Source organism: Mastomys coucha, unplaced genomic scaffold (assembly GCF_008632895.1).
Source record: "Mastomys coucha isolate ucsf_1 unplaced genomic scaffold, UCSF_Mcou_1 pScaffold21, whole genome shotgun sequence".
NCBI classification, from domain to species: domain Eukaryota; kingdom Metazoa; phylum Chordata; class Mammalia; order Rodentia; family Muridae; genus Mastomys; species Mastomys coucha.
The window spans coordinates 181,451,648-181,463,675 of record NW_022196904.1 but is presented as its reverse complement, the minus strand read 5'-3'; the positions used below and the strand labels follow the sequence as shown (position 1 = coordinate 181,463,675).

Here is a 12,028-nt window from a genome sequence, read left to right as displayed (position 1 = left end):
CTCCAATTACCTTTAACCCTTGTCTGTTCATTGCCATGGTGGAGCCTGTATTAACAGGATGCAAGGCAAAGGGCTCAGGATCCTACAATCCGAGAGGATCTGCTTGCCTGCTTCTTGCTTCCTAGATACACCGCTCCCTCACCCTTTGTCAGGTTCCAGAGTAGGCTGCAGATATACAGGCAGAGGATGAACTGAGTGAGGTCTTCTAGCTAAAGGTTAATTACAGTGAAGTTAATGAAGTAACCATAGAGCTCCGCGCCTCGGAGAGTGCATTCAGAAGCATGCAGCAAAGTCTGGCTTAGTTTCTTCCTTTCTTCCTTTCTTCCTTCCTTCCTTCCTTCCTTCCTTCCTTCCTTCCTTCCTTCCTTCCTTCCTTTCTAAATGGTTTGCTATATAATCAGCCAGCTTTTAGACTCAGCATATTTGTCTTGGTATATAGCAGTATTCCTACGTTCACCCACTTCACCAGAATGGAAATTTTCAGCATAGGTTATTTTTTTCCCTTTTTTACCATTATTTTATTATGTTATTTCTTTTTTTCTAATATATTTTTTATTAGATATTTTCTTTATTTACATGTCATATGATTTCTCCTTTCCCAGTTTACCCTCCAAAAACAAACAGACAGACAGACAGACAGACAAAAACAACAAGAACAAACCCCTGTTGCCTCCCCATGCTTGCCACCCCACCCTCTCCCACTTATTGGCCCTGGCATTCCCCTACACTGGGGCACAGAATCTTCACAGGGCCAAGGACCTCTCCTCCCATTGATGGTCAACTTTGCAATCCTCTACTATACACATGCTGCCAGAACAATCAGTCCCACCATGTATACTCCTTGGTTGGTGGTTGAGTCCCTGGGAGCTCTGAGGGTACTAGTTAGTTCATATTGTTGTTCATCCTAAGGGGCTGCAAACCCTTCAGCTCCTTTGGTCCTTTCTCTAACTCCTTCACTGAGGACCCTGTACTCAGTTCAATGGATGGCTGTGAGCCTCTACATCTGTATTAGTCAGGTACTGTCAGAGCCTCCCAGGAGATAGCTATATTAGGCTGGCTTGTCCTCAGCATTTTTTCTGCCCAATCACAATGTTATTTTTAGGAGATACTAACTTTTTTTTTATCATCTTGACTACGCAGAGGTGAAGGGCCTCAAAATTTATTCTGCTGCAGTTGCTGGCCAGGATTTAGAAGAGAGAGTTATAATAAGAAGTAAAAGACTGAAAACAGCACCTACGTGTCCTCCACCTTTTTTGGTTCACTGATGTCAGGATTTCTCACATCCTCACATAGAGGTGCCTGTCAGCATCTCTCTGCTCTGCATCCTTCTCTTTTTGACCTCACAACTCTTATACATTATCACGGCCAGAATGCAAGCAAAGATGATGAACCAGGTTTTCTACCCGAGAGGAACTGAGAGTGGAATGCCATTGAAGAACCTTCACTTAGTTCAAACGTGAGGTGTCTTGCTATTTGCTGTCAGTTTTTGAGCATGTGCTTTGTTTCTTTGTGCCTGTTTCCCTATGGAAATTTCCTATTTGCGTTCAGCTTTTGATTAAGTGTGATACTGAGAACCTGTAGCCTAAACCCCAAGAGATAGTCGTACTTGGCAAGATACACATCACACTCTAGAACAGGGGATTAAAAGTGGAAGAAAAAAATATTTTATTCATTGTGAATGCTTAGTTGAGACATACATGACCTTTAATGGCCACTGTAGTGTTGGTGTCAGTGACATATTTAATCTACTCCCCAGTTTCTCATCTATAAGCCAGAAATAGTGATCAACAAAAGCTCATAAAGTCACCCGATTAGGAAGTAATGTGCCAACTACTGTCATAAAGTCACATGATTAGGACGTGATCTACCACTCATTGTAAACCAGAAGCTGTGTCTGTCCCTCTACCCTGTCCAGGCCAGACAACTAGCTTGCCTGATTACCGAACAAGTTCCTTTGTCTCAAATAAAATGAAAATCACATCCGTTTCTGGTTTTTAGGTAGCACTAAGAAACCCCTGCCTGCCCCCTTTTGTGTCTTCTCAAGCAGTGGCTTTATATAGCTCAGGTTGTGAATGCACAAGCTTATTTGGTTAGACTTATATGTTGTGCTTTAACGGCTTGGAACGAGGGAGCAAACTGCAAGTTTAAGTTGCTAAATTAACCAGGACATTAGTTATATCATATTATAGCGGAGATATGGGGTCAGTTTATTCTATAGAAACAAGGCAGTTTCTTAAGGGACAGATTTCCTTTTTGTTAAGTTGAAGATATTTCTAGCTGCGTTCAAAGGAATGTGAGTTGAAATCTCTTTCATTGGGAGTTTCTTTACAGGAGCCATTAATCACTCATGGAATAATATACAAGTAATGTTGCTCATGGTTAGTTGCTTAATATTTAATAGGGGTGTTTACTCAAGATGCTCACTTAAAAATAAAAGAAGTGAATTATCTATATAAAAATATTTAGTGGGTCCATCAACAAGATATCACATTTAAGCAAAGGCATAACTTCCATATTATCACCATATTCCAAAATGTTTTAAAAAATATGGTGTTTATAAATATAATCCTCTCTCTACTAGCCACGGACACAGACCTTGAGTAATCTGCTGCTCCCCTATAATGTCTATTCCCAGTTTCACTGTGGGGGAATTTGAGTTCTTCCCACCTGACTATTCCGGATGACCTGTGGGGATCCTGATGTTCTGTCTGATCTATACTCCGTGAGATTTGTCAGTGTGCATCAAGGAGAATAATTAGTCTTAAAATTGCTGCATGTGTTGAAAGTCTACAGAAAGGAAATCACTTGCATTATTTACAGACTGATCACTGCAGGAGCCTATGTAGCTGTTTTCGAGCCAGGACTCCTGTAGTCTCACAGTGGATACAAAATAATTGTTACCTGCTAGGAAGTTGTCTCTTGGATGAGGTGTTCCATCTTTCCATGGGATGGCATAGCGGTTGGGAAATGGATAAGATGCACGTGACTCTTGCAGAGATCCACTCCTTCACATTTTTGCTCCCATCCACATCAATAATGCTGGGATTAGAGATTCCCACACAGGTGCTGTGACATTCTAGCATTGCTAGTTCTTCATTATGTGACCCTGGACAACTCTGTCAAATGTCTCTCCTTTCCATGTTGTCCAAAGGAAAGTTAGTATAGTAGCTGTTTAATGACGCCTTCATCATTGGCATTTCATTAACGGTTTAAGATAATTCAGAAGTAAAATTTCCTGATCTGTTTATGCTCAAGGGGAAGGAAAACATGATGAGATTTAGTTGTACAAATTGACTCAGATGGTGGATTCAGGGAGCCCCACTCCAGACTGTTGCCAGTAAGCCATTTAGTTAAGTGTGACCATATGTACTATTTCATCAAATCTGTCTTCAGAATGAAGCTGTGTGCATTTACTATTCAAATTGAGTTTTGCTTCTATCCTGTTTAATACAAGTAAAATTAACTGAATCCACCTAGATGCCTATGGCACATATTACGTCCTCAATTCCTGCCTGAATACTTGGTTTGAGGGAAAAGCCCTGGAATCATTGCATTGAAAAAACAAAGAAACAAACAGCAACCTGAGAAACCTTAGTCAGCCAGGGAAGTCCATTCTTTCTGAACAGAGAGTCTATGGCTGCGCTGTTTGATCATTGTTAACTGTGGGCACATGTCCACCACTGGTAAAGCCTTGCCATATTGCATCCTGTGAAAGCACAAATGGCCTTTTATTTGGTTGCATAAGCCTACTGACAATAGCTGCCAAGAAGGCCTGTCTTCCTGAGTGGCAAGTACCTACCACAATACGCAGAAAGAGAGTCCAGGCCTTCACCTGACTGCCTCCCAGCAGTACCTCTGGATGTGGGAGTTAAATAAATAGCTTCAGCCATGGTGACTAAGCAATGCTACTATAGCTGCGGCTCTCTGATGCCGATGATCCGTAATGGTGTAGATCCTTCCATTTACAGACATGAACATGTATACGTGGCTCTTTTCCTACTACATGCCTACTTTCCTAAGGTCTAAGAATACTTCCAGTCTTTGTCATACACATTATTTAGCTCTAGGATCCATTGACTTTGCTGTCCCTAATGCTGGCTCTCTCTCCTGCTGCAAGAAAATCTAGGGGCACCCAAACAAAATAGGGTTTCCTTTGCAAGTGAAGGCACAAAGTACAATGCAATAATTGTAACTATTTAATGTTCTCATTGTGTGTGGCATTGTAGTGCATCAAAGTTCAGTGACAGCATACCGTACGTGGGAGCCAAGAGGACCTAGAGCTATAACCCTACCTTGGTCCTTACACGGGATAAAGTGATACAGTGAAAGAAGAGAAGTTCACGGGAAAGGATGGCATGGAAGTGTAAAGGATGGGTCACATTACAAGAGGAGGAGACAGAAGAGAAGTTCACAGGAAAGGATGGCATGGAAGTGTAAAGGATGGGTCACATTGTAAGAGGAAGAGACAGAAGAGAAGTTCACGGGAAAGGATGGCATGGAAGTGTAAAGGATGGGTCACATTACAAGAGGCAGAGAGAGTCTCCTGCTCACAGTGAACAGCACCAGAGAAAGCTAAAGTGAAAACAAACAGATGTCTCGGATTCTCCGCTTAGAACTTCCTAGGGCCAGGTTATGGACACTCACAAATTATAAAATATTCCTCAGATAATTTGAAGATACACAGAAGTGGGATCAGTGCACTGTCAGTACTGTAGGAAAAACCCTTCTCATGGATGTTTAAGGCGAATTCACAAGTGATGAAAATGTAGAAACAAGCTAAGTAGTCATCAGTGGAGGAATTAATTAACAAAGTGTGAGCCACATAGAAACTATCAATGCTCTCAAGAGAGTGAAACCCAATCATTTAAAAAAAAAAAAAAACATCTGGAGCTAGAGTACATTGTGTCAAGTGCAGTAATTCAGGCACAGAAACACAAACACTATACCGTCTCCTCCACATGTTGACCATACTTAAGGATCACACACACTATATTTAAAATATACTTGAAGCTAGTTTTTATTTATTACTTTTGTTCTTTGACAACTTTGGACATGCATATATTTTACTTACTCTCTTCTTTCACCATCTCTTCCCTCTACCATACTACCAGCCCTCCCCTCCCCATCTCTAACAGTCCCCTTCTCTAATTCATGAGTTGTGATTTTTTTTTTAGTTTGTGACCCATTTTGTTTAACTAGCCTCACCTGTCTGACTTACCATGGAGTTTGAACTGTCCTTTAGAGCCAATTGGACCATCAGTAGGAAAGCAAAGGTGTCCTCTGTCCCCAAATCTAGTAGGAGGGGTTAGTTCATTAGTGTTCCTCTTCCACTCATACCTGAGTGTTGCAGGGCCTGCGTCTGAGCAGGCCTGTGCACTAGCATGAATTAGTGATGCGGTGGATGGTGCAGCAGATTCTGACGGTGGTAGCATTTGCAGTCCTCCCTGTCTTCTAGCTCTTCCACTCCGTACTTCTACATTCTTCTCTGAGCCTTACAGGGAGGTTCCAAAGGATTGTTTAGGGCCAAGCCCTCAACTGCCATTTCTTTTTAACACCTTATGGAGCCAGGAGTATGTCTCCTCAGTAGCTTGAAAGTAACATTTTTTTATGGATGTAAACATTGAAAAGAAGATACTCAGTTTTAATATTCTTATCACAAAAGAGTACATATGCTGGTGAAATTCTGGACATAGACATTACCTTGATTATCATTCTACCATATCTACACAGATCAAAGCATGAGATTATTTCCATAAGTATACAGTTTTCTATCAGTTAAAAGTAAATTTTAAAAATGAAGACATTGAGATCTGCCAATATCAGGCAGTGATGTCATCTTACTGTAGAGTGAGTGGCCATAAACTTTGTGCCCTAATAATAGCAACCCAAACTCTCAGAGGACAAATATTAAATCGAAAAAAAAATCACAGAATATGACTTTTAATGTTTTTTTCTAGTTTTAATTTCACAAAGAAAATATATGGGCTTCATATTTCTTTTTTAAGATTGTCAGGCAGCAAAGAAAGCAAAATCAAAGAAAGAATGGGTAAAAAGGAGAAGGTTAGGGAGGCGTCAACATGTGGCAGAAGAGAATACTGAACCCAGGCTGATGGAGTAATTAAGGCCCTGTCTGCTGATGAGCCACAGGCAATATCAAAGGCACATTCACAGAATGTTTCCTTTGCAGTAATTGGGAAAAGACTCCCTTGTCATTACAAAGCACTTTTCTTCGTGGCAGATTGAAGAATGCTTTACCAACCAAATGCATCCCTGTAATAGCCAGACCTCAGGTCCAACATAATCATAAGTTGCCTTGTTATTATGGAGGTAGCAGCTCCATTTAATAACATATTAAATGCATTATTCATTTATGTAACTCAGACCCAGGGACAGCTGCTGCGATGAAAATAGAAACGTCTGTGATGCAAAAAGCAGGTGTGTGCTTACTTGAGTAAATTAACTCTGTATTTCTGCACAATTTTCTTCTAAATTTCAGGGACAGGTCTGGTAGGGCTAATGCGATGCCATTTTCATCCAAGAAATAAAATGGTTTCCGAATGGATTTTAATGAGTGCTTTAAAAAAAAAAAAATAGCCAACAGGCTTCTCTGTGGCAGATTCCCAGGGGGATGGATTCGTGCTTTGGATTTAAGCAGAGTCCTGTAGCTGCAGGATTAGGGAAAGCCTGAAGTGATGATTGGTTAGAACCATAGCAAACAAAAGGAGGGCTCTGTCTGATGATGCCAGTGGAGATGGAGAGCCCAGGCTTCTCTAACTGCTTGCCAAGGCCAGGTGGGCTTAGATGCTAAGTGATTAAAAAGCCTGACCACCTCCCATGTGCACTGAGCTTTGCTGCTGAAACACACAGGCAGCTTTGATGCAGTTAAACTCACCAGGATGCATAATTACCTCAGAAGGCTTTGCCCATCACTTTCTTCCTATCCTTGTTGATAAGAGAATGGTACCATTTTCTAAAGCCTGCACTCATCTCTCTCTCTCTCTCTCTCTCTCTCTCTCTCTCTCTCTCTCTCTCTCTCTCTCTCTCTTCCTTCCCCCCCATCTTTCTCACATGTCCTCCCCCCTCCCATCTCTCTCTGAAGCTAGCCCATTCTCATAAATACCTAGAATGGACTGATTCAAAATCCTCAGACATGACAATGAGGCACCCTGGTGGACAGTGACCTTAGTGCTAATGCAAGGGTTTGGAGGTCCCCTGATGGGCCAGATGTTTAAGCCCTTAGCTTTATGACTATTAAGAAAGGAAACCACAGTGAGGATAGAATCAGCACATCTTTATTGGTGGACAAGTTGTTTGAGCCTCTGGTGATAAACTCTGTAGGCATTTCAGCATTTAAGCTGATACAGTCATGCCAGAGTGCACCCCCTGGTGCCTAGCCTTGCATTTATCTGAGACACAAGGGGACCATTGAGGTTCTTACATTACAAAGTCACAGATAGAGAGAATATCATACAAGGGATTCCTGGCATGTAAACACTTAAGACTAAAGAGGTCAGAATAAGGTCATTCTCAATCCATTTAAAGAGACACTCAAATATAGTAGAACAGAAAGACTATGATCATGTGAGCAATGATCCAGGCCCCTGGCTATGTGATACTGAGAATATTAACTACTTAAATCCCTACATCTCCATCCACAATTTACAAATGATAGCAGCGCCTTCCTCTCTAAGACATGTTGATAATACATGAAGGAAATTGTGCAGAGAATCCGTACATTAACAAAAGCACAGGAATCATTCTGTAAATGTTTTTTTTTTTTTTGCTATTTTCTCATTCTAGTCAAGAAATAGTGTGTGTGTGTGTGTGTGTGTGTGAGTGTGTGTGTGTGTGTGTGTGTGTGAGAGAGAGAGAGAGAGAGAGAGAGAGAGAGAGAGAGAGAGAGAGAGAGAGAAAGAGAGGGAGAGAGAGAGAGAGAGAGGGAGAGAGAGAGAGAGAGAGTGTAAAAGGTAAGCTTTGCTGTAAAGAGTGGATAAGCTCTAGGCAGCAGGCGGAACATGAAGGAACAAATGGATACTCTCTAAGGGATTAGCAGTAGAGATGTGGCTGGAGCCAAAGAGCTGGCTTGGGAGAAAGAGTTCAGAGAGGCAGAAAGGAGGCAGAAAGCTCATAGAGAGCATCGCTGGGTGGATTAGAGACTTTCAGCATATCCCGGGGCTGCTTGAATGCTGTACAGGTTGTCATATTCTTAAAAGTGTTGGTAATAGTTCATTGGCACTTACCAATTTAAAGTAATCTTAGGAAATGAATTCATTTAATCCTGTACATGCAATACAATATGAACTAAGCATTAACGATTAACTTAGTTCTAATCCATAGTGCATAAAATTCATTTTTTAAGATTTCTTCTTTCATACATTATGTCCTGACTACAGTTAAACATCTCATTTGCTTCTCAGTCCTAGTTTTACATAGCGAATCTGGAGCCACACCACAGATGAATGCATATAGAAAAGTGCCTGGGACAGGCCTGGTTCACTATCGGCAATGTATGAACAGGTTTTAACATGGGACTATATCTATTTTTTTACATGTTGTCTATGCTAATCTCGATTTACTAATTCTTTTAATTACATAATTCTTTTACATATTGTCTATGTCAGTCATAAGATTTGCTATCTCACCCCTGATCTAGGGACAGTGGGATGCTGTGTATAATTGCTTCTAACTTGAAAATGCATATAATAATCTATGCTTTTGCTGAATAGCATAGTCTTATTATATGTATGTGTATCATTACTGTTCCTTTTTCATTGCTTTACATGCCACAGTTTTTGATATCTGTGCTCAACCATAGTCTATAGAACATCCCAGGGATAAATGGTTCATATGTCATCAATACTGCATGCTAAATGAGCTCTTGCCTGACTCCGCATGCCTATGAATGCCTCTCCACACCTGAATCATTGCCATGACTTCGTCTAAGCCTGTAGGCGTCACATTCTCTAACATCATCAAAAGTGTGAGTGCAATATTTTGAAAGAGAAGCCATGCTCACATGAATTTTACGATAGTCTTCATAATAGGTGTTTACATTGCCATTAGTTTTTATTTTAGCAGCTTATTATGCATAATTTATAAATTAATCTTCATTTCTAGGAAAAGGTATACTAGCTCCAGAGTACTATCTGCAACCATAGAAATCCCACTGGGTATCCCAAAATCTGTGTACAGGGGCAAGGGAGGACAAACGTAGTGCTTTTTCTAATCCATAATTATATATTTTTTGTGTTATCATCTAAATTATTTATAAATATTCAAGAGATTATTAATGTAGTGTTATTGAGACCATGTCTTTCACCTCTTGCCTATCTCAAAGCACACAACGAAGAAATGATTCATCTGCTGAGTAGATGATCAAAGAAGTTTATGACAGGCTAGAGCGATAGCCCAGTGGTTAAGAACACTTGCTGCTCTTAAGAATGGCTCTGCTTTGGTTCCCAGCACTCACATCAGGTGACTCGTAACCAATAGTGACTCCAGTTCCAGGAAATCCAAAGCCCTCCTCTGGCCTCCACAGCCACCTGCATGCCAGTACTTCACACACATATACATAAAATAAAAATCAACTTTTAAAAAGTCCATGAAAATGCTACTTACGGATAGTATTTCTTGTAATGTTTTTCCTGATGTTGGGTGTTATGTCTACTACTTTCGTTGTTTCCGTAGCAAAGTATATAACACAAATAACTTAAGATAGAAGAACATTCTTTTAGCTCACAGTTTGAGAGGTGCATTCCAGTGGCTTCACATCTTGCTTGGTCAGGGACCAAAGGGCTACATCATCTTTAAGGCTCACCCTGAGTGAGAGTTTACCAGCTAGCCCCACTGCAAAACAGTTCCACCACCTCCCAAAGCAGGGCTACTAATGGGGAACCATATGTTCATACAAATGACCCTATGGGGGACATTCCACATTCCCACAATAAAAGGCACTTTATATGGATCATCTCAAAGTACTGCTAGCAACATGAAAGGTAGGTAGATCGGAGGTTACCAAATCTTCATTCTAGGTTGTGGTCTCGTTTAAAACTTCAGTAGAAATATTCATGACATGAGCTGATGTCTAACTTGTGATCTTCTGCCTTTAGGTACAGGAAAGTAGTCTCCAATAATTGTACCGATGGAGTGAGAGAGCAGTTCACTGCCAAACCACAGAAGTGTCCAGGGAAGGCCCCTCGTGGGCTGCGGATTGTCACTGCAGATGGGAAACTGACAGCAGAACAGGGGCACAATGTCACTCTCATGGTGCAGCTGGAAGAGGTAAGGCTGGCTCCTGTCCATCCTCTGCTTTGCAGGGCAAGCGATCTTCCTAGTGGATCACGGTTCTGTTTGCATACCCCTGTTCACATCCTCAGGTTTGAGCCACAAGTGGTTTTTGTTTTTGTTTTTGTTTTTTATTTTCTTCTGCTTTCAGCTTCAGCTCTGCTGTATCCTCTCACTTTCCCTGACACGTTCAGTTTACTGCAAGTTGGTTTTCACTCCTTTACATTAGTGGCTCTGTTTGGATTTAACTCTGTTTTATTGGCATTGTTAGGAGAGCACATCTCAAAATGTGTGAATGGTTCTCCCATCCCCCCACAACATGATTTAACACAGAAATTCAACCAAGTCAAAAGGGGATGGGCTTCTGCCTCTCTCAGCCTAACATCATGGCTTTCCTTTCCCAAGGCAACAGGCTGGTTAAATATACTTATGGAATACAGCACTAAGTTATAAATTAGTATAACATCTTTCAGAGTTGGAACTTTGTATCTTAGTAACACTCTGAAGACATCATTATGAGCTCTGATTACTCTTTGACAAATTATGTTTGTCTGAAATTTCTGACTATGTAGGTGGAGAATAAAAGAAAAAATATATTCTGTGTACTTAGGGCTCTACAAAGACAAACTTGTCAGATTGGAACTAGATGGTTTTTAAGAATAATAGCATTAAATAAATTACCTGAGACATTAAAGCAGGCCATAATCATGCCCTCAGCCATATTACTGAAATACAGCCAGCACTCTATTCACCTTGAGGAAGATAATGAGATTCTCAAAGGAACTGATGAAGTCAGCATTAAAGGACACAAGGTTGACTTCCAGCTACCTCTTCTGATAGGCAGTGACCCTGGATCTTTCCTATACACCAATTGCCTGATGCAAACATTGCCGCATATGCACATGCTCATTCACTAGATGTGGTAACAATTCTCATTAATAAGAAATTCCAATTACACACAGTGTTGCTTGTAAAGCGAGCAAACAAAAAGCAAAGCCAGTAGGAAGAGTTGGGAAGGAGAATGTAGAGGCTCCTGACTAGAGGGAAGGATGAAGGAATTTGGACTATGCAGTGACATGTTTGGAGTTTTGGTTTCTCTGAAAAACATATAAATATTACAAGAATATGCTCTGTTTTAATCCCAGATGAGGGATATGGAGCTTCCACAGCCGCTGACTACAATTTGCCTCATCATCTACCAGGGGCATGGTTTTGCCAACTGGAGATAGCTTCTGTAATTGCGTGCTCTTTGGCATTCTGCACACTTTCCTGAGAGTGTATAAATACTGCGGACTTTCCTGAGAGTGTATAAATACTAGGGCCCATGAGGGGGTGTGGGATGTTGGTTGGCTGCTGTGGCTTGCTTTGGGTTGTAGTTTAAGCACTCGTGCAGAAAGAAGAAACAAAAAGAAAGAATTCAACGTACTGATGGCAAAGATCAAATTTGCCCAAAGAACTCAATACCCTTATTCAGAGGAAGTAGTCTAATTAAAACATATTAATAGCAGGAATCTTTCCGCAGTTTTAATCTTCTCGGCCTTGCCTAGAGAAACCATTCTGTCATAGATTGACAGTCTATGACAGAACCATCTCGGGAAGATCACCTGCTAGTTGTTAGCCTCTCTTAGATGGCTCCTGGCAGAAAAGTGGGTGGAGAAGGGCAGGAGAGAAAAAGAAACCACAAAGTAGCCAACTGATTACTCAAAACCATATTTATTGTTCCTATTCATATTATTTTGGAGTT

The 12,028-nt window shown here is 40.9% G+C and overlaps 1 protein-coding gene across 4 annotated transcripts in view; it reads left to right on the top strand.

Annotated features, from left to right (window-relative positions):
* The window catches only part of Sorcs1 (sortilin related VPS10 domain containing receptor 1), a 540,204-nt gene that overhangs the window by 464,259 nt on the left and 63,917 nt on the right, over positions 1-12,028 (top strand). For all 4 annotated transcript variants that reach the window (XM_031390641.1, XM_031390645.1, XM_031390644.1 and 1 more), the window contains exon 18: positions 10,110-10,281. In XM_031390641.1, coding sequence (XP_031246501.1) covers positions 10,110-10,281 — 172 coding nt within the window. The remainder of the gene's footprint in view (positions 1-10,109; positions 10,282-12,028) is intronic.